This window comes from Grampus griseus (genome assembly GCF_964374135.1).
Source record: "Grampus griseus genome assembly, chromosome: 1".
NCBI lineage: Eukaryota > Metazoa > Chordata > Mammalia > Artiodactyla > Delphinidae > Grampus > Grampus griseus.
This window is the reverse complement of record NC_139017.1, coordinates 137,994,075-138,016,274: the sequence shown is the minus strand read 5'-3', so window position 1 is coordinate 138,016,274 and position 22,200 is coordinate 137,994,075. Positions and strand designations below refer to the sequence as shown.

Genomic DNA, 22,200 nt, shown 5'->3' with positions numbered 1-22,200 from the left:
TTATGTACCTCCCAGCACGGTCCCCAGCACTACTGGGAACATCACAGCCAGAAAGCTTTTATTCCGTGCAGCCAGAAGCCCACCTTTGCCAATGGGTCACCCACATCCTCCCAAATCTCCATCCTCTGTACCTCTGCTGCCTCCACTCAGCCTGACAGCTCTCCGTCACTGTATCTGTGTCCGGGTTCTGTCCCTGAGACTGGATGCAACAGCGCAGGGAGGGCTCGGCACACTTGGCTTGTTCTCAGGAGCTGAGAATGGGGCTCCACAGTGGGAAAATGCTCGCTCGTGTAAAGATGATGACAGACGTGTTGCCCACCTCCACGAGGAGGTATGGCATCTGCTGCCCTGTGCTTTATTAAACCACAAAAACGTGTTCCTCTCTTTCCAGTCTGCATTCTCAACAAGAGACTGACAGGCAGGTTTAGAGAAAACAGACCTTTAGTCTTTTCAACTTGTTACCCACTCGAGCAAAAGGTTATGTAGGAGGCAGACAAAAAAAAAAAAAGAACTTGTTTTAAGATTCTGACCTTTGTTGGGATGTTGGCTTTTCTCTTCCCCAGATGCTGCACAGATCTGGCAGGCAGGTGGAGAGGACGGAGATGGAAGGTGAGAGAGGGCGGGAGTCTTAAAGCTGGTAATACCGAGTGTTCTCACACAGGACAACTCTCCCCCCTCCCACCCGCCCTCACACTGCCAGTGGGGCCTTCCCTGGCTTCTACTTGCTGAAAGCTTTAGAAGAACCCAAAATAGGTGCATCTGGAAGCCTGCTTGGCCAGGATGACCCTCTGCATCCAGCTCCATTTAGACCATCTCCCTCACAGACCTTGGAGGCTTTTCATCCTAGGTGCTGCCCAATCAACCCTCCTGACATGCCAGAGAGACGGATACGGGCAGACATCTGAGGTGAGCAGAATATAGGGCTGGACCAGGCTGGGGGTCCCACCAGAAGCTTGGGGAGAACCATACCTGCCCAGCAGTCACCTGTTTGTTGGCAGCCCTGAAAGATCATCACTGCTTCCAATGCTCTTCGTTCATGGGGAAGAAGAGAGGCGCAGGACAGGGGTGTGATCTGTCCAAGGCCACACAGATGAAGCTGGCAGCTGAGCCACATCACCTAACTCCAGCCCAGGGCTTGCTCTCTTCATGGTATCACGTCCCCATCCATGCAGACAAAGAAACAGGGTTTGGAAAGAACTGGGTTCAAATCCTGACTCTGCCACTGACTGCGCTTCTCTCATCAGTGAAATGGGAACGATTACAGTAATAATAACGAAGCCACACCTGCCACACGGTACAGATGGCCTTCACTTGCATCAGCTCATGTCATCTCAACTCCTCACTGGAAGGGCTCTTAATTGCTCCACTTTATATAGCCAAAGAACTGAGGCTCAGCAAGGCGAAGCCACTTGACTTGGATTACAAAGCTATTAAGTGGTGGGTCCAGGCTAATTCTAGAGTCCTGGGCCGCCTAGCTGGTCCACCATTCTACAAGCCCGTGAGCAGTGCTCCTAGAGGCTGAAGGACTTGTGGGTGCACCCAGTCACTCACCCACATACATATCCTGGGTGCTGACCTTCCATGTGTCTGGCCAGCCCATGCTGGGGTGAGGGAGGGTCACATAAGTGCATTGGACTCGTCTTGGCCCTGAAAGCTCCCAGGCTAGCTGGGGAGAAGGATGAGGACACAGTGACAAACAGGCTGGAGTGTTGGTTTAAACTGCCATGGGTTCCAAGAGAAGGTGACAGGTAAACCAAAGCTCAGGGAGGCCACAGAACGGAGGCCAACAGGGAGCTGGGATGAGAACTGGGGGCCCCTGGCGGGTCAGAACTCTTTCCATCGTACAGTCCTGCCTCCATGGGGTGACGGCAAGGAGACCTGTGCCGAGGGGACACCCCAACTCGGGAAATCCCTGCCACTGAATCTGGGAAAAGGAAGGTGACTTGCCCACTTCCTGTCTGGGCCTCGCTCTGCCCCAGACCCTGTTAATGGACTTGCCATTCCCCTCAGACGTTACGGAAATACGTTAACTCCCGCACTTCCTTATTCTTTTTCCTGTCACTTCGGCACTGGGTGGCAGCCTCCGAGAGCCACTTAGGCAGGGCCCGGGGAGGCTCTGCTATGGACCATTCCACTAAAACCCTAGACGCTGACAGTTGAGTGAAAGTGCCTTTGCCATCCTCGACGTGGTGGGGAGCAGAGTACAACAGATCCAAGGTCTCTGCAGAAAAGCACCTCAGAACCGTCTGCAGGACCCACCTATGCACTCCCCCCTCCAAAGCTATCCTTGAGAGACATGCTTGTGCACAATGGGGAAAGCTTCCTGGCATCCATCCCAGCTCCTCCAGGACATGTGAGTACGGTTTCCTCATAAGGAAAATGGGATATTCTACAGGTATTGCAGGGAGGTGGTACAGCTGACGGTGCTAGGCACAGGTCCCCAAGCTTCCACAGTCCCCACGCCTGCTGCTCCAGAGCCACTCACAGCCCATTTACAGGGCTGTGGGATCGCCCTCCTCAGCCTGTTGAAAGCCCACACATCCTCCTTTGCGAAGCCTGGCCTATTCCACCCAGCCAGGTGCACTCCAAACGTGGTGCATCCTCTTTGGACATCCTGCCTTATTTGTGGATGCCACGTGGGCTCCTCCAGGGCAGTGACACAGTCCCCACGTGGACGTCCAGGGCAGGGCCTGAGCAGAGCAGTGAGGCGTGGCCAGCAGGCGGACCCCTCAGCCACAGTCAGCCAGCCCCTGGGTGGGCACATCTAACACTTTTGGGTTCAAGGAGCCAGGAGGAAACGTTCGTAACGACAGGAATGACCACGCTGGTCCTCTGAGCTAAAGACTCTTGGGAGTGAGGGAGGACAGTGCCGTAAAATTAAAAACCAAATAAAAAAGAAAATCTGTATTTATTTATTTTTTTTTTTTTTTAAAGGAGAAAGGTAATAAAAGCTATATGCTAAGTTTAGTATTTCCAAAACTCACGGCTCCTTCGCCAAATGCCATCCCATATTCCCCAAAGCTGCCTTCAACCTGCCTGGACATCATGGACTCTCAAGAGAAACAGAGATGAGACTGAGTCCCAGGTTTTCTGGGTGCAGAGGTGGGCCAGTGGGGAGAACTCGGCTGTTAGAGCCCATGGCACTGGGGCTGGAGTCCTGCCTGACAGCCCCGGGCATGGGGCTGCTCCTCTGTAAGGAGCGAAGAATCCAGGTGACACTCTCCTTGCAGAAAAGCTGTGAGAGTGCTCTGGGAACAGCTGAACACCCCGTCATTACCATCAAGGCCAAATCTGCCTTTAGTCAGAAGGCCTTTGGGGAAAGGGGACTTGAAGTTTTAGGTTGCTAAGAAACAAAACGCTCCACACATCCCTGTTCCCCCCAGCCCCCGACTCCTGGGGATACTGGCCAGTGGTCTGGCAAGAATGCAGGGGTGGGTTTCATCAACTGGCAGCAGGAAACGGATGACCCGCATTACTGGTGACCTGTGCAATCCGCCCGTTGGGCGTGTTACTGTAACTGAGTGAATATAAAATTACATTAATTATACACATGGCAACAGGCATGCAACAGACAATCCAATTTGCTCCTTGGACAGGAATGCTGACAGGAAATGCCATAAGCCCATTCTGGGGAGAGGGCCAAGGTGTGCCCGTGTGCCACTGACATCCCAAATCTGTCAGCACGATGTGCCTCCACCCATAGCCTCCCTGTGGCAGGAGGCTGACCACCTGGCGGGGTCAAGGAGCTGCTGACATACAGCTCATCTCAGAAAAAGTTATTTCTCCATTTCGATCCATGGGAACAAACTTGTCAGGGACTCGGACAGTTGCCTTCCTATCCTGCTTCTATCTGTCCCCTCTGGGGAAGAGGCATCTTTACGTGTGTACGTGGGCAGTAGAGGCTGGAGACAGAGCTAAAGTTACCAACTCAAGGCTACAGGGGGCTGAGCTGGACCACACCCAACCGTGGAGCTATGGCCAGGCTGCAGCACAGCCCTGAGAGCTCACAGTCAGGGGGCTGCCGGCCTCTGGGAGATGAGCCCACAGCAATCACGGCCCTCCGTGGGCACCAGGTAAGGTAGGTCTGACAAGTGGTGGTGGCCCATCTTCCTGGGATGGTGGGGAAGTTGTCAGTGAGAGAAGCAACAGTATACGACGTGTCTCCCTTGGAGTCACCTCGGCATAACCTCAGGAATCCTCAAAGCCACCGGGGTCCACTATGTGCAAGGATCAGCAAAAGACTCATTAATTTCCGGCTGAGCAAAGCCCCCAGCTGACCTCCCTCCTCCCCGTGCCTCTCCGAGGAGCCAGGACAGTGCTGGGCAGGTGGCGAGGGCGAGAGGTCTGTGCGCTTGTGAATCTGGCTTCCCGGGACGGGCCGCCAGGACACACCGCAGGAGGCACTCAGATCATGTTTTACTCAAGAGGTCCCATGGAGACAGAGACGCAGAATCAGCAGGCGACGGTTTTCAAAACAAAGGGAGGAAACATGGCAAATGAAAGTACAGGCGGCGTCCAAGACCTAACCACAGTCCCCCCCAATGCTGCTCCCTGAGTCTGCCCCAGCCCCGCGCACAGACGGGAAAGCCAAGCCCCAGGGACGTGGGCTCACTGGTCCCAAGTCCTGGCTTGGCGCCCTGCACCACACCCAGAGTGGAGGCTGGGGTCAGCAGCCGCACGAGGATCCCAAGAGCATGGCCACCACTGTGGCTGAGCTACAGGAAAAACCGGCAACCTATGGCTCAGGGCCAAATCTGGCCTGTCACCTGCTTTTGTAAATAAAGTTTTATTGGAACACAGCTACGCTCATTTGTGTACCGTCTGAGACTGCTTTCACGCTGTTATCAGTACAGTTGAGCAGTTGTGACAGAGATCAGATGGCCCACAAAGCCTGAAATATTTACTATCCAGCCCTTCACAGAAAAAGTTTGCTGACCCTTGAGCTTAGTAATGGTTTTCAAGACTGAAGAGGGAAAAAACTGGAGTCTTTTTAAATTCTCAAGGAAAAGCAAAACAGTGCTAGATCTACTTTCTGATTTTAACCTCACATCTCTTTAATAAGATAAATGAAGCAAAAATTAACCCCTTTTACAAAGGAGAACACTGAAGTCCAGCGACACAGCGTTATTTACCAGAGCCAGGATCTATGCCACTGACGACAAGAGAATAAGTGCCCGGATCCGGGGTCAGCAAACCTGAGTTCTGGTTCCCCCACCAACATGCCATGTGACCAATCTCTGAGCCCCGGTTTTCTGGGCCATTGGTCTTAAACAAGATGATCTTTCACTACTATAACACAATAACCAGCATTCATGACCAGCTGTTTGGTCCCAGAGCATCTCCTTGCTAACCATCTTCCCTGCGTTCATTCTTGCCACAATGCTGGGGAACACACTCTTCCCTCGCTCACCAGCACGAAACATTCTGGGGACTTGATTCCAACCCTGAATTCTTTCAGCAGGTTCGTGCTGTTTGACCCTCGCCTATGCAGTGAATTCAGAAGAATTCTCTAGGGTTACCTCAGGAAAGGGTTCTATCTACCTTGAAAGGCTGTGCTTGGGGTGGGGGAGGGGCAAGGAGAGGCGACTCTGCTTCCAGCTGCTGCTGCTAAACCCTTGAGGCCTCCCTGCTGAAGATTCTTTGTATGTACCTGTGTCCACAGAACTCAGCACTCTTTCCAGGGACACAGGAAAAAGCATTAATACGCAGAACTTATGAGCAGAACCCACGTCCACCTGGCAGTGCACCCAGCCACTGGGTCCCAGCACCCTGGGCTGAGTGTGCGCTACGCGCTGGAGACACAAAAATAAGCAGTACTCTGGCCTTCCCTGAGAGAGTCCCAGGCAGTGTGGAGAGAGCAAGGTGTAACTGTGATCGCAGCAGCATTCCAACAGAGGCAGGTACCAGGTGTGCGATTACAGAACCATCACATTGCGTAGGCAGGGCATGGAAGGATGAACAGGCGTCCTCTGGCAGAGCAGAAATGAAAGGGGCTTCTGGGCTGAGACTGGCATCTGTGTGGCAGAGGCAAGAGTGGGCGTGGTGCTGGGGGGGGCCTCATGCACAAGATGGTGACCCTGGGGCTGGGACCTTCAGGCTGAGGAGTGGGGTCATTCACCTTTGGGAGCTCGTGCAAGGGAGTGGTGATCAGACCTATGTCTTGGGAAGCACACATCCATCCCACTCCTTTCCAAAGATGTTTCTGTGCCCTTCCTCGAGTTAGAAATAAAGACCTGTGGCCACTGGAAAACAGTGAGTTCACAACTGGGGTGCTAATTCCCATCTCTTGCTAACTACACATGGAGTGTGTACCTGCTCCGCCACTAAGCCACACTACAGCCCTAAACAGCCAGCCCTCTTTAATGTTGGCGAGGGTTTCCGAGACCCAGTCCCAGCCATGTGGGTTTCTGGCCGACATCCGGATAGCACACTCTCTCCTCCCAGACGTCTACTGGTTGCAGTAGAGACCTGCTCTGTGGGTAAGTGGGAGAGGCAGAGACACACCCAGGATCCAGAGCCATGCCAATCCCGCAGAACACAGGGAGGACACGCCTACCTTGCCAAGAGAACCAAATCTCCCCCCCAGCCCCCAACAAAAGACTGCCTTTTGCTCTGAAAGTGGACAGGGCTGCAAAGACGCATCCCACTCCTGCCCGCCAGCCTCCACGCCACCTCTTGCCAACACTAAGGCTCCACTGTTCATCACGGCAGCGCAGTGAAGGCGAGGTGCATGCTAAAAAGGCACTGCCTCGTCCACCCAGATAATTCCTGCTCGACTTTAAGCTCTCTGGGCACATGCGTGCACACAGCCTTCCTGCCCTACCCCCTTATGCCCAGACAGACGATCCAAAAAGTACAGATTCGTCCTACCAACTAGGACAGGGAGACCAAGGCTGTGGAAGCTATAAATCCAGATGCTAGAATTCAACCCCAACTGTCCACTGGGCAGAAGAGGGCTGAGAAGGAAAACAGGAAAGTTGGCCAAGGTTTCCCCTTTAGTTTTGTGGCTTCCAGGATGACTGGGTGGTTTCTCGTGCCTCTTCTCCCCTGAGAAGCTTGGGGAATGGCCCAAGGTCTTGTCTTCCTTCCTTGGCTAAGGAGAAGCAACAGGATGGGGTGAGGGAAAGAACCAGGACACTGGGGAGAGACGGGCTGAGGAAGCCCGCCCACTGTCACCCAGGCAGTGGGCTTTGAAACCTGGAGCACCTCAGTGGCAACACGAGGGGCAGCCATGTGGAAGAGCTCGGGATTCATGGGCCAGGGGCACGTCTGCAGTCCCCTCCCAAACTCCCCAACCTCACCCGTAAAACAGGCCACCCCACCTCCCCACAGACAGCCACAGATACCGAGCGTCCAGTACTTCGTCCAGTGCTGGGGACCAGCCCTCACCACAGGGCAGCTGCCGATACACAGAGCTGTGCTCAGATCCTCTCCGCCCCAAAGAATCCTTCAGGAAGCCCCCTTTCCCTGACTAGACCTTCCTATTACCCCACTCCCAGGGAGCTGCCCCCTTGCCCACTAACATGTAACCTGTCCAAATCTGAGCTAGTCTCAGGCTGGACTCACGGCCCTCACCAACCCCACCTGATGTGGGGTGCTCTTCAGCCAACTCCACAAAAGTCATCTGGCCCCTGAAGTGCCCCCCAAAGCCCTTGATGCCCCCAGAGGACAGGGCCTGGGCTGCTTCTGTTTACCACTGCACCTCCCATGTCTACTCCTTCTAACGTTACATTCTTCTGATGGGCAGACTGAGGCCCAGAAAGATAAAGGCACCGCCCCAGAACAGACTGCAAGTCTCCAAACTCTTAGACCCTTTCCATAACTCCAGAATAAGTCTCTCGGAGTTAGATATTATAATTGATCTGACGAAGGGGCACTTAATCAGATTCACATTTTGGGTGTACATTTTTTTACCTTGAGGCATGGATGGGACAAGACTTTGTCAAAGTCTTCTTGAATAAAAATGACTCGAGATTGAAGAGGCTTCAAGGAGGGGAGGGGAGAATTCTGCAATCTGCAGAAGAGGCCCTGCAGACGTGCTGGGCGGGGCAGGGCTGGGTCTGAGAGCAAAAGCTCTGGCCCTTGTCCCAGGAACCAAGAGCTGGTTCAACAACAGGGTGAGGGTAGCAGGGGCTAGATCACAAAGAGGTCTGGATGTCGTAAAAAGAGCCTGGACTTTATTCTTTTAACGAAGGGATACCACTGACAAGAAGAAGACCACTTGACGGAGGGGATGAGCCACTCCACTGACCTACAGAGAGCCCAGGCTGGAGTCTGCCACGCAGACCAGGAACACCTGGCGCCAGGGACTGCCTTGCCTCCCAGCCCTGGGAGCCGAGCAGGGCCAGGCGGAGAGCTGTCCCTCCTGGATGTATGTGGAACGGATGCCCAGAAACCAGCCCCTGGGAAGAAGCCCTTGTGAAGACACCTGATCTGCCTTTCATTCTGAACACATTCCCAAACTCAGAGCTGGTGAAGCAGGTAGAGTTGTTCCTGTTTCACAGGTGAGGAAACTGAAACTCCAGTGATACCCAGGTGAGTCACTAGTGACAGAACTCAGGAGTAGTCATCCCCCCACATCCACGGCGGCAGAACCCGACGACAGGGAGACAGACTGCACTTCGCCATTTGATATAAGGGACTTGAGCATCCACAGACTTTGGTATCGGCGAGGGGTACTGGGACCAATCTCCCCGTGGGTACCGAGGGACAACGGCAGAAGCAAAGACCCAGCCCCCTGGGCGAAGAGCTGACAGTAACTCACAATAGCAAGCTCACCCTGATGAGCTTGGCAGGAACAGGGCCAGAGGCTTTTGGACATACAACCTGCTTTCCTGCTTCCACCTCCCCTGTCAGCTCCTGTCGGTGGACCAGGGACAAGGAGTCAAGGTGGCAGGGCCAAGGAAGGTGACACGTTAGGGGACCAAATAAGACCCGGTGCTTAGCAGGTGCCAGAAACGTCAGTCTAACCGAAGGGTTAAGCACTAAAAAGCCAATCAATCTCGAGAATACCCCGAACCTCTGCCACACTTCACTGCCACCAAGGCTGTACTGAGCCCGAGATTCCTTATGGAAAAAGAAGAAAACTCACGGCGACCCTTGCTCCTGGTTGAGCTGAAGACCTACCTCCATCCTGGCCTCTAGCTCGCAGAAAAGAACAGCCCAGGACACCCCTGCCTGTATCCACAACACAGGAGAGCCAGAGTGTTTACCCGCGCCAGGCAGGGCTTCACAGGCATCATCTCGTGGTGTCCTCATATCCGCCCCAAGAGATAGTGGGTATATCTTCACCCCAACCTGTCAGGTGAAGCAGCTGAGGTTCACAGAGTTTAATGGACTTTCCCAAGGCAACCAACGTGCCAACCCAGGCTGCATGACCCCAGGGCTGTCAGGAAGCACGTTTAGAGAGGGTGAGGGAGGGATGGGACACACAGGGGGCAGATGAACTAACAGGCACGTGGAAGCTCCAGGGGCCCAGCCGCTGGGCTTCTGACCGTTGGTCAACACTGGGTCACGTTTCCACGGCAGTAATAAACCATCACTGAACATGAGTGTATAGTCAGTCCTCACCAGTGCTCTGAAAAGGAAGCACTGCAATGTGCCAAACGACTGCTTCCCAGCACAGCCGAGGAGATCAGTGCCTAGAGAGCTCGGATAACCCGCCCAGAACACGTCACCAGGAGCGGCAGTGGGCTGTCTTGCTCCAAAGCCCCTGCTCACAGCCACTGAGCATTGACAACCCTCTTTGGCCAGGCCTCTCCTGCAGCTGGGTGCCCTCTGCTCCCCTCCACTGCAGACACAGCTGAAGTGGTGTCCCCAGGGTCAGGGAGCCCCTTAGAGAGCCCAGCACGAAGAGACACTTCATGAAAGCCATGGCCCCACCCGTGCTCTTAAAAAAGTCTAATCCCACCCTTTTGGTCTTAGCAAGAGATGGGGCTTCCTGGAACCCAGAGGTGGGCCTAGGCCAGGGGCATCACTGATTCCAAGGCCTTCGTTTAAGGGAAGGAGCTTGTCAGGGAAAGGTCAGCTGGGGAGTTAATCTAGGCAGAAACAGGACATGAACCCCAAATCCACACTATGGGTCTCCTGCTATGTCCCCAGCTCTTAGAAGAGCACCTCCGCAAGATGAGAGAAAGCCCTCTGACCACCCGGTCTGGGCCCAAGGCCCTGGGCCCAGCCCAGACTCCTCAAAGGGCACTTTCCTTTCAGGGCAGCACGATCTCATTCAGGGGGTCTATCTCAATCCACGTCATGCCAAGGTGTGTTAATTCCAGGATTCCGCTGGAATTCCCTTCCTCAAACCTCTTCTGCTACAGGGCTGAGAAACTTGATTTTTTTTTTTTTTAAAAGAAAAATACCCTCAGCATGATTTGTGGAGAAGGAAGCAAGAGCTGAGGAAGGTCTACCCCACCCCCTGCCCCCCACCTGTGAGAGGTGGGGAACTCTTCTGGGGGAACGGAGGCACCCATGGCAGAGCAGCTCTCCAGCACGGGGGGAGAAGTGCAATTCTAAGAGAAACCCAGGTCCAAAGGGGAGAAGGATAAACCAGCCCAAGCTCTTAACAAACCAGAGGTGAAGGTGCTGCTGACACCAATCCTCAGGCATCAGATCCACAGAAGTCAGAGATTCGGGCGTCGGTTTAGAGCTCAAGAGAAGAGGCCCGGGGGGGGGGGGGGGCGGGTCGTGGCCCCGGGGGTCTCCCGGGGCGGGAGAAGCAGCAGCTGAGCACAGCCCCCGGGCCTCCCACGTCTGAGGGTCCCTCCGGAGCCTCTCCCCTGCCTCTCCCTGGAGAGGGATTGGAGTCAGGACAGCTCTGGGGCAGCAGGGGCAGGCAGCAGGGCTGGCTGCAGCCCACGCGATCCCGGGTGTGGGGCTGGCTCCACGACAGGGGGCGGTCGAGGCCTGAGGAGCCGCCGGGTGCTTTGTTACTGAGCAAACCTCCCAGGCACTGACTGCTGATGCATAGCTAACAGGGTGGCAGACACTGATTTATGTTCAACTTTCCATTTCATCAGCGAGAGTGGAGTTCACATTTTGGGGAGGGGGAGGCGGCCTGCGTGTGCAGACGCAAACATGCCCACGCGTGCACTCAGGCACAAGCATCGGTCACGGCGGCAACTTTTTTTCCCCCTTTTTAGGAGGAAGGGCAAGGGGGCGAGGCAGCCTGGCACGTCAGGAGTAACCTTTTGTCCACGGTTGCTAGGAGCCCCGGCCGGTCATCTGCCGCTGGGCAGACGTTAGGCACCAGGCTGGTTGCCGGGCGGGGCGGGAGCACAGACTGACCTTTGTGGAGGTAGTGTTGGCAAGAAAGAAAGTCTTTTTTCCCCCTCTCTCCTGCCCTGGCCTTTCCGCACAGGCCGGGTGAACGTGGGGCAACGTCTGCCGTGGGTCCACGGCAGGGAAGGGAGGAACAGCCCGGTGCACAACACTTCAGAGTGGCAGGGGTTCATAAAGGCCTCTTGGGCACCCCTCGTTAGAGTGATGAGCAAACTAAGGTCCAGACAGGGGAGGGTGGCCCCCCAAGGACACACAGCAGTTTGGCAACAGCGGGGCTGGACTCAAAGCAGGCGTCCACCTCCCAGGGTAGGGGTCTTCAGGCTTAAAGGCTGCCCCTGGCTTCATCTCAGTAACGGGAGGGGCGGGGGGGGGGGGTTCCGCTGTTGCAGGCAGCAAGTCAGTTTGGAAGAGGCGGGGGCTCGGGGTGGGAACAACAAGCGCTCCCACCTCCAGCCGTGGCCCAGGGCCCAGCGTTTGCGGCGCCCCGCCTCTGCTCTAATCCTTCTCAGCGGGGGTGACCCTGCCTTCTGTCAGTCTGGAGGCAGACAGCAGGGCGAGGGGCGGGGACGAGGGGGTGCTTCTGTCCCCCGGAGGACCCCGCCTGCTCACCCGGGACACAGCTCCTCTGTCCGCTCCCATGGACCGGTGCACCTATCAGATCCCCTCCGCCCACAGGGAAGCAGACAGGGCAAGGGGCTGGGGTCAGAGAGCCGGCCCAGAAAGGGGAGGAATCTGCTCCCCAGCAGACAGGGAGTTCCTCAAGAAGCTCCGAACCCCACCACCCCGCCCAGGCCTCTCTTCCCTGAGCAGCACTCTGGCCAAGCTGAGCCTCGCTTTCCTCACCCAGACAGTGGGATGCTAGCAGCTCTCAGGCCTACCTGACAGGCAAATGAGATCACAGACGGGGCGCCTTCGCTGACCTGGAGGGTGCTCCACCAGCAACTATGAGAGGGCTTCGGCCAGTTCCACTTTAGGACCTGCGAGCACGGCTGGGGAGGCCAGGAAGGGCTAGCCTGGGCAGCCACGGGACCACATACGGGGTCTTGTCCCCTGCAGAGGGAAGGCTCCAACAGGGTAGGAGGTACCGGACACTCGGCAAGAGGCTGACTCTCAGCCCCACACCTGCCTCCTGCTCTGCCCTACCCCACACCTCAGGCCAAAGCAGGCCTCCTCCTGGCCCTGCTCCCCACGCCCCCCGCCCCAGCTAAAACATCCAGCGAGGGGTCACCCGTCGAGGGCAGGGGGCACCAGCCATCGCACTCAGTCACCACTCCAGCTCAGGCCTGGCCACCTCCCATGGGGACCACAGCCTGGGCTTCACACCTCCATGCTGGCCATCCTGCCATGAGCCCAGTCCCTCTAGGCCACTGGTGCTCTTCCTGGGACCATGTCACTCCCCTTCTTAGGGACCTTCCACGGCGCCCCTCTGTCTTTAAGTTCAAGTCCTTTGTGTGTCTGTCTGGACCTCCTGCCATCCCAAACTTACCCTTTCACATCCACGCCCAGGCACACTGGCTCCTCTGTGTAATCACCCCTGCCTCCTTCACCAGACAGTCTGTATGAGCCACTGAGGGCAGGGTCCCTGGCTGCCTCCTTAGACTGCAGTGCTCAGCACGGCTGGGTGGCTGGGAGGTCGCTGAGCCCTTAAGAGACCATGTCTGGCCGATGAGCTAACAAGAAGCCGGGGCCAGGCCTCACATGGTTCTAGCCTCAGATTCACCAGCTGTCCAGTGGGGATCTGGGCCCTCACCCATCAAGTCCTCCCTAGTAGCAGGCTTTGAAAGCCACAAAAACAAGGTGGTTTAATTCTTCCCAAGTCTCCCCTAGTCCCAGACTTGCCCTCATCAGCACAGAGTAGTCCTTCCTGTTGCAGCAGCTTTCTGGCAGGAAGAACGTCAGCTCACTCTGCTGCTGCCTGCTTCCCGCTGGACAGGAAGGCAGGAAACGGCCCAGCTCTTGCGAACTGCCCGAGCTGCTGCTGCCGGCATGTTCTCATCTGCTGGGCTTTGATCTTCCCTGGAAACACATCACCCCACCCCAAGGCTCACAGTCCTCAAGGATCTCTGCTGGGCATCTAGTCTCTGCTTGGTTACCACCAGTGTCAAGGAGCTCACTACTTCATCATTAAATGAGCAGGTGGTAGAAATGTCTTCCCTACAAAGACTTCAAGTGGTCTCCCTCTCCTTTTCTCAGAAGGATCTGCGATCTACGGGGCTGACCTCACAGAGGCAGGGCTGAATATCTTCTACATGGCAGAACTTCAGATACTTCAAGTCAGTCATCAGAGCCCTCCTGAGGCTGCTTCTCTCCCAGAGAAACCCCAGCTACTCCAGTGCGAGATAAGCAGAGAAGTGTACCCTATAATCTCAACAGCAAAGGACCAAGGTCATGTGTACCTCCCTCCCTCTTATTTCTGGATCATTTCTCTGCTTCCTGGGCTATACACATCATTTGTTTCTTCTCCTCTCTCCCCCTGTAAGTGACGGGGAGGGGTTCTCTGGGACAGACCTCAACCTCCTTCAACGGGGGGTGGGCTGGCCCAGCAGAGATGAGGACTCACTGGAACAGGGGACATGTCAAGCCCTACATGTCCCCCACCGTGGCGGAAAGTCTCTAGGCATGTTCAGAGCAGGAGGGGCTGGGCTTGGCAAAGGGAGCTGGGTCCCCCAGGGCTGCCTTTTCCAGAGAAGGCACAGTCTGTAGACCTATGACTTCTGCTGGCATCTGAATGGAAACATTGGCTCCTTTTGAGAGAAGATGGCTAGAGTTTCTCCTTCTCCTTCCATTATTTTTCCCCCCTTTTCTCTTGTGCTCTATTCTCTCTTCGTCTCTTAGACAATCAGACATGTACCTACATTAGGACCCTGACTGCTGTGGAAGAACACGAGAATCAGGAACCAGGAACCTGGGTTTAGGCTCTGATTCCAGCCCTCGGTTGATAACTTTGGGCAGGTCATTCACCTTTCTGAGTCTCACTTTCCCAATCAGCCATGCCTCCTCTGCAGAAACGCTGTGATCAGAATGAAAGCAGGCTGCATGTCCAAAAACACTTCATAACTGAAAACAATTATTGGAATTTAAAACAAAACAAGAACAAAAACAGCCTGTACCCAATGCTCCCTTCTCCGTGACCCCCTGCCCTCCTGCAGTTCTCCAGCTCTGGACCTAGAAATCCTCATTGGATGGTGCCTCCCTTCAAACCACCTTAGGGCCAAGGAGCTGGGGACCCACCCAGACCAGCAGGCCTGGCCAAAGCCAAGCTGAGTTTGCCAGATGTGCAGCCCAACTGACTTCAGCTGCGTGAAAAAAAAATGCCACTGCTTGATTATGTAAAATCCATCTGGATCCAAAGCAGAAAATCCAAGTGGGAAGGGCCCTCAGAGACCATCTGGTCCACCCTGCTTTGTCTACTGCTGAAGAAACTGGGGCCCAGAGATGGGGAGCAACTTGCCCAAAGTCACTCAGCAAGCACATGGACAAGCAGGGGGCTACAACACGTGTCCTCGGGCTCCAGAACTCCAAGTCCTTCCCCACTCTCCACACCACCACCCCTGGACCCGCCTAGCCTGGTCAGAATGCTGGACCTAGAGCTTGGGGGCCGGTTGGGCTCCACTCCTAGTAACACGAGCAACACAAACTCAGTTCAAACATTTCCTGGGTCCCCAGTGCACACCAGGTGCTGGGATGCCAAGATTGAGGCGGTCTTTTTGTAAGGAACACAAAGAATTAGAATGTCCTTGCTACGGTCTCCCATGACCCGTAGAACCCCACAATATTCCCCAATAGTGAGGTGTGGCCAGGTCAGGTCCCAAAACATCTCCCCGTCGGCCCTCAGCTTGCTACCAAACACATCTCATGCCACAGGACCACGGGCACTGTCCGCCTCGGAAACCCCAACACCGAATAAGGAAGAGCAAACAGATGGGACCTAATGTGAAGATGGCCAAACCTTCTGACCCCAAGTGGAGCCTTGCAGCCTGGCAGTCAGAGGACTGAGGCAGTAAGTCCTCTGTGTTGCTTTCTAAGGGGCCAGGAGTGGGGGTGAAAAGCTGGTCCCTCACACCCACCTTGGAGTCCTCAACTAAATTTAGCACCAACTAGGGTTGGAATCCTGACCAGAAAACCGGGCTGGCCACCTTGGGACAGGGTTTGGCCAAAGCTGGATCAGCCAAGCCAGGCTGGCTCCTTGGTGCAAAGCCCCTCCTGCAGCAGGGCTGCCTGCCAGGCCGTGACCAAGCAGGGGAAGAAGTGCAATTGTTGGCAGGAGATAAAACCCTCGATACCATCTCTACTTCCCTCCTAATATCAGAGTGGCTGCCTGCAAGGTGCGCGAGGGTCAGGGCCGGCAATCAATAGCTAATACTCCTGCTGGGAGACGGCCTGCTCCGGAAATGGGCAGCCACTACCTCCTTCCAGAGAGATATCCTTTCCCCGCAACAGTGACCCAGCCTGACCAGTTCAGCACCCTGACTAGGGAAGGACCTCGTCCACCTTCATCTGACTGATGGAGAAATGATGCCCCTTGGGGTGGGAGTAGGGGTAGGGGTCTAGCCAAAGTCACCCAGGAAGCAGAGAGGCTGGGACACAGCCCCCTGGCTCAATGATCCAGGAAGCTCTTGATGGTTCACCCTGCCTGGGGATCAGAGAAGACCTCAAGTCAAGAGGGTGGGTCCAGGAACTCCCCTGGTGGTCCAGTGGTTAAGAATCTGCCTTCTAATGCAGGGGATGCAGGTTTGATCCCTGGTCAGGGAACTAAGAACCCACATGCCGCAGGGCAACTAAGCCCGTGCGCCACAACTACTGAGCCTGTGCGCCACAGCTAGAGAGCCTGTGAGTGCCGCAACCACTGAGCCCACATGCTCTGGAGCCCGCACACCACAACTAGAGAAGCCCACGCCCCACAGCGATGAGCCCGCACGCCGCAACGGAAGATCCTGCATGCTGCAATGAAGATCCCACGTGCTGCAACTGAGACCCGACACAGCCAAATAAATATTTAAAAAAGAAAAAAAAAAAAGGGGGTGGATCCGAAAGTTACCTCTGTTTGATGGTAGCTGGTAGTGGCTAAATAAGGACAGGAATCAGTCTGGGCTTTCTGACCACACACCCCTGAACGTCACATGGGAGGGCCGAAGAAGTATGTCTGGAATTAGGCCTTAACCATGGACAATTGTACCAAAGCAGGAAGTTGGGACCTGCCCACATATCAGGCAGACCTCTCCTTGCCCCAGACTCAGGCCAAAGAAGACGACGACGGCCTATTTAAAAAAAATACAGCTGGCTGTTGTCCACCTCTCCTGCCACAGTGGCCTGCACTGGGCACCCAGATGCCAGCAAGCAGCCTCAAGAGGGATGCACACAGGTGGAGCCTGGTACCTGGGTGAGCTCTGCCCACTAGGCAGGAGAGCCACATCCGCACTGTATGAAGGGCAACCATGGCATCATTGGTGAGGATATGTGAGCCTGGGAAAGAAGTCCCAACCAGAGAGAACACCATGGGAAAGACCACCAGCTGGGCGCAGAACACCCGTCTGCAGTGGCCAGGAAGACGGCTGCCCCTTGGCATGGATGGCCTTCTCAGTCAGTAGCCCCTTGGGTTTCTCCTCTGGGGGAAAGGGAGAAGCCTGTCAGGCTCCTGTCTTTCTTGGGTTCATGGGTTTCCAAGGCTTTGAACGTCTCACTCTCTCTTGGAAGTCTGGCCCCTCTTCCCAACGTCTGTGGCCTTACCCCAAGCCTCACCCGAGGCAAGGCCTGGTCTGGTCCAACCTGAAGCCTATACACCCATTTCCATCCCCGGGACAAGGTCCCAGTGTGGACCATATGCTAGGAATGCATATAGACACATGCATGGCCATCCAATGTCTTGAGTTTCCATCCCTAAATCCCTCTTACTCCTCTCACTGCCATCTTGGTAGGCGACCTGCTGTTTCTGTTGGAGAACACCCATATTTCACTGATTCCCTTTCCTGCCTGGTATGTAGCATGTCCTAACCCTCCTCTCCTGGGAGTTAACATCAACCATGATGTGAGACCTTGCAAAGCAGAAGTGTCTTCCAGGTCACCTCCCATCCTGGGAGGAGGTCACGTTAAAATCCCCAAGAGGTGCCTGTCCCATTTTTGCTAAGATACCTCCAGTGCCAGGGGAGCCCCTGCCTCCTGCGGCCCACGGCTCACGGCGAGATGCACACGACGCGAAATTCCGGCTGTCACCAAGCCAAAGGCTCCTCAGACTTTGCCTCACTGGTCCCAGTTTTGAATTCATGAGCTACACAGAGAAATCTCTGCCTTCTCTTCTAGACAACAGCTCTTTCCCTATTCTTATCTGGAGGAGCTAACCTTTCAAAAGGTGTGAGGAACTCAGGCAGATTCTCAAACCCAGCCTGAGACAGGTTGGAAAGAATGTCACACTCAAGAGCTTCATCATAAAAGTTCCTTCCAGCCCCAGACACCGATCTCCCTCTGACAGCCTTTCTCAGTCTCAGTCTGGTTTAAATCCAAGGAGTTCCCGGAGGGGACAGCGGAGATGTAGGAGGAGGCAGGGTGAGGGTGAGGCAGGTGCACCCACCCCAGCAAATCAGAAAGCCACCTCCCCACACCCCCGCACCCAGACAGCCCAACAAGGTGTCTTTCAGAGAAGACCAGGCTCTCAACCCACATGAGAGCTGCTCCTGCCTTGGCGGGCAGAGCACGGGCACAGATGCTTGTGGGACGCCGTCTGTGATCACACTTGGAAAAAATCAAGTGGTTAACCAGAGGGAAAGGATTCCCAGACCTGCCAGGATGGTGGGTTTTTTGTTTTTTTTTAGATTACGCCTAAGGTTTGTAGTTTGGACAGGCAAAGTAAACGATGACAACGACAGCAGCAACAAAACAGAAACAAAGAACAGTTTACTTGTTTAAAAAAGGAAAAAAAAGCCTTTTGTTAAAAGACAGCTCTACACGGACTTGGAAGCAGCCCGCCACTGCCACCGCCCTGACCAGGGGCGGGCTGTGTCGTGAGTGCGAAGCTGGTGTGAAGAAAACAAACTCCGGCAGAAGTGACAGAGCACATGCAGGAGGGTGTCTGCTCTCCATCCTTCTTTTCTCCCCTCCTCGGTTTTTGGAAGGGGTGGAGAGAGGGACGGGATGGGAAGGGTCTGAACCAGCATAAAGCAACTGTATTTAGACCATGGCAAACTGAGCTACCACTTACTTCTCTCTCTCTCCCTCCCTCCCGCCTGCCCGGGGCCTGGCCTGGAGTGAAAGGAGCAAAGGACGGAGGCCCAGCACGTACCTGAAAGAAACCTGGCGGGATGGGGCCTCCCGGCATCCCATCGTTGGGGGGAATGTTGCCAAGCACCGGGCTCGGGGCGGCGGCTGCGCTCTGTGGGGAAGAGAAGGTGGAAAGTGAGAGGCTGCACCCACATCGAGAGACGGGGAGTTCCCACCCCCACCCCACTGCCATCTACCCACGTCCTCCACAGACTCCCCACCCCCGCAAACACCACCTTCCCAGGTGTGTCACTCAGTGGGCGAGGGATGAACTCTCTGAGCCTCCATTTCCTCATCTCTAAAATGGAAGGACAATGCCCACCACGTGCGCACACACCCTGCCAAGCAACAGTAGCTGTTATTAACCAAGGATGCCCTGGCTTCCCCCTTGGCTGCTTTGTGAAGCTCCTTCAGGGCAGGCGAGGTGCTTCCTAAATGCCTGTGCCCTCTCCAAGAGGCTGGCATGTCGTACAGAGGAGAAGATCAATAAAAACCCACGACGTAATGAATAAACAGACAGCCCAGCTGGGAAACGTCCCCAGAGAGGGTGGGGGCAGACAGGCACGTTTTTGGCACCGTCTGGGTCCTGGGTGCTGTAGATGAGGTAGGCCACACGATGGGGAGACTGTCGTTACTTTTCCTTTTAAATGCTGCTATTCTGGCATTTACCTGGTACATCTGCCTCAACAAATGCCTCCCGGGGTGAACAGACGTTGCTCTTCCCAGCCTGGCCTCCTTCCAGACAATCTGTGTCCCACCTGTTCACGTGGCCGGCATGTCTGTGCCTGGCCCTGTGCTCACATGGGAGGGTGAGGCTGATCAGGAAGCCCCAGGCCTGACTGGCCCACCTGGGCCCTGCTCCTCCCCACTGACTCTACACCTCCCAGGGGCTCCTCCTGCAGGAAGCCCGCCTCCAGCCTTGAAGGTTCCCACACCCCACCAGGACTGAGCCTCTGAAGCTGCATCACCAAGCATCTCCCAGGGGTCTGACTGGTTCTCTGGGATGAGAGCGAGCCCCTCGGGGTCAGGAAACGAAACGAACGCAGCCTGCCATCAACACCTTGAAGGAATCACTTCTCTTGTCCCCTCCTCAGCCAGAAAACAGGACCCAGAACTCCTAACTTTCAACTTGGGTGGAAGGGAATAAGGGAATATGTGAATCCCCCAAACACACTGCATGCAGCAAGAAAACGGACAGCCCTGGGAATCAATACATTGGGGTTCAAGCACTGTTGCCTGTACTAGCAAGGGACGACGATGGCAAGCCACTCTGCCCTTCTGCACTCGTTTCGTGTCACTGTGGTCCTGCCTGCTCATAAGGGTTGGGGAGGATTAAGCAACGGGATGGGCTGTGTTTTGTAAGCCAGGAAAGCTGGTAATGTGGAAGCAAAGAGGATTCAGCAGGCCCACAGTGGCTGTTTTAACAGACCCCAGGTAAAAAACAGGGTGGGATGGGGCTGGCTACTCCGGCCCAACCTTTCAAAATGATTCGGCGTACAGAAAAGCAACACTCTCTGTAAAGAGATTCTGCCAACTATCCTGTAATGTGTTACGAACACCCCAAAACACCAGGATCAGGTCTTCCCGTTCCCACCTCCTCAGCTTGGAGGAGAAGCCACACGTAGCCAGGCCGAGCCCCTGCCCCAGGACTATCCAGTATGAGGGTCGCCTGGGGGAATATGCCAGGTTATCCATTAGCTGCATTGTTTGTTTGTGGCTGGTGGTTCTGTGAAAATGCAACTTTTTATGATTTACAGCCAACGATTACTCCCCAGCAGCACAGGCAGAAAAGTTTTTTTTTTTCTTAAATAGGGTGAGGTAAACATCCTCTTATATTTTCTTCAAGTTCTTTCAGAGATCGGTTTTACGTTTAACTCTAATCCTTCAGGAACTTATTTTGGTAAAGAATATGGATTTTACTCCTCAGTCAGTTGGCTCAGTACAATTTTTCCCACTCATTTGAAATCAGAGACAAAAATTCTTACACAGGCATGGGTCTGTTTCTGAGCTTTAAAAATTCTGTCCTGGACTTCCCTGGTGGCGCAGTGGTTAAGAATCCACCTGCCAATGCAGGGGACACGAGTTCGAGTCCTGGTCCGGGAAGATCCCACATGCCGCGGAGCAACTAAGCCCGTGCGCCACAACTACTGAGCCCGCGTGCCACAACTACTGAAGCCCACGTGCCACAGATACTGAAGCCCGCGTCGCCTAGAGCCTGTGCTCAGCAATAAGAGAAGCCACCGCAATGAGTAGCCCATGCACTGCAATGAAGAGTGGCCCCCACTTGCCGCAACTCGAGAAAGCCCGTGTGCAGCAACGAAGACCCAATGCAGCCAAAAATAAAAAATATATAATATTTAAAATTCTGTCCTAATTCTGTCTATTCTAATGATCAGAGTTTTACAATGTATTTTATCATCTCCTTCAATTCTTTAGTGGAAGTTTTCTTGTTTATTTTTACTTACTCACACCCCCCCAAACTTCCTATTGTTTATAAAAGTCATCTTCCTACCAAAAGAGTTCTTATATATATAAAAATTTGGAGGAGAACTGACACCTTTCTCAAACAGAGGCACCCTCCCAGGATGTGATCTTTCTCCAGTTATTCACATCTTTGTTGAAGTCACCAGTCAAGCATGGTGACTGGACCAACAACAATGATCAGAAAGGCGGGTGAGTGTAGGCGATACGTCTGGGAAAACCAAAACCTTCTGTTGCACTGACTAAACGTTTTATTCGGCAAATGTGGCACTGACTTGTTCTCAGGGTGAGGATGAAGAAGATGGAGCTCCTGACAACAGTGTGAGAAGGATGGAGTGGATGGCCCAACCCTGGGCGGGGTGGATGGCGGGGGCCATCTGGCCTGATGCTCAGAAACGAGCAGGGTATTTTCACACCATCTCTCCCTGAACCCCCAGGCGGCCTTCTGAGGCAGACACAAGAACCCCTAATTTACAGACAAGAAAACAAATATCTACATGGAGAGCAGGCTGAAGGTGGCCTTTTTCTATCTGTCCTCCTTGGAGTTCACATCTACTCTTCCTCAGCCTTCAGCTCAGAAACTATGCTTTGTTTTTAAAGAAAGATCTGAAAAGCTTCAGCAACTCAGTTCTTCAAATTAGCATTTAACGTTTAATATAAAACATTTGCCTATTATAAAACATAGCAAAGTAAAAAGAAAATTAGTCACTGTATTTTGTTAAATAATGTCATAAGCACTTGTCCCCCTCTCATTAAATGGCCAAAGAAAACATGATTTTTCAATGAGCCTAATATCATTATTCAACCAATTTAATTAACAGGGCATTGCATCCGTGTTTGCTAACTTAGTAGATACAAAGTCATATCTCTTTGATCTCTGGTATTTTTGACTTATCTTTTGGATCACTAACCTTTTGCAACGGTTTACACTGGCCATTTAGTAAAACAAATGGCAAATCATTCATGTCCTTTGCTATTTAGTTATTTGACTTTTTTCCTTAGTGATATATAAGAGCTCTTTACATGTTAAGGGTATGACATATAGATATCTTACCAATTTTTTAAAAACCTCTTAAATGAAAACCTGAACCTGGGCTCATGACTTACTAGGCTCCCTCACGCCAAGATCTCATTTTCCTACGAAATCAGGAGTGAGCCCATGGTCCTTTGAATATCAGGGCTGGAATAACC

General features: G+C 54.0%; 1 protein-coding gene across 4 annotated transcripts in view; it reads right to left on the bottom strand.

Moving 5' to 3' along the window:
* The window catches only part of SSBP3 (single stranded DNA binding protein 3), a 163,559-nt gene that overhangs the window by 30,266 nt on the left and 111,093 nt on the right, over window positions 1-22,200 (bottom strand). For all 4 annotated transcript variants that reach the window (XM_082678262.1, XM_082678263.1, XM_082678260.1 and 1 more), the window contains exon 5: window positions 18,551-18,640. In XM_082678262.1, coding sequence (XP_082534388.1) covers window positions 18,551-18,640 — 90 coding nt within the window. The remainder of the gene's footprint in view (window positions 1-18,550; window positions 18,641-22,200) is intronic.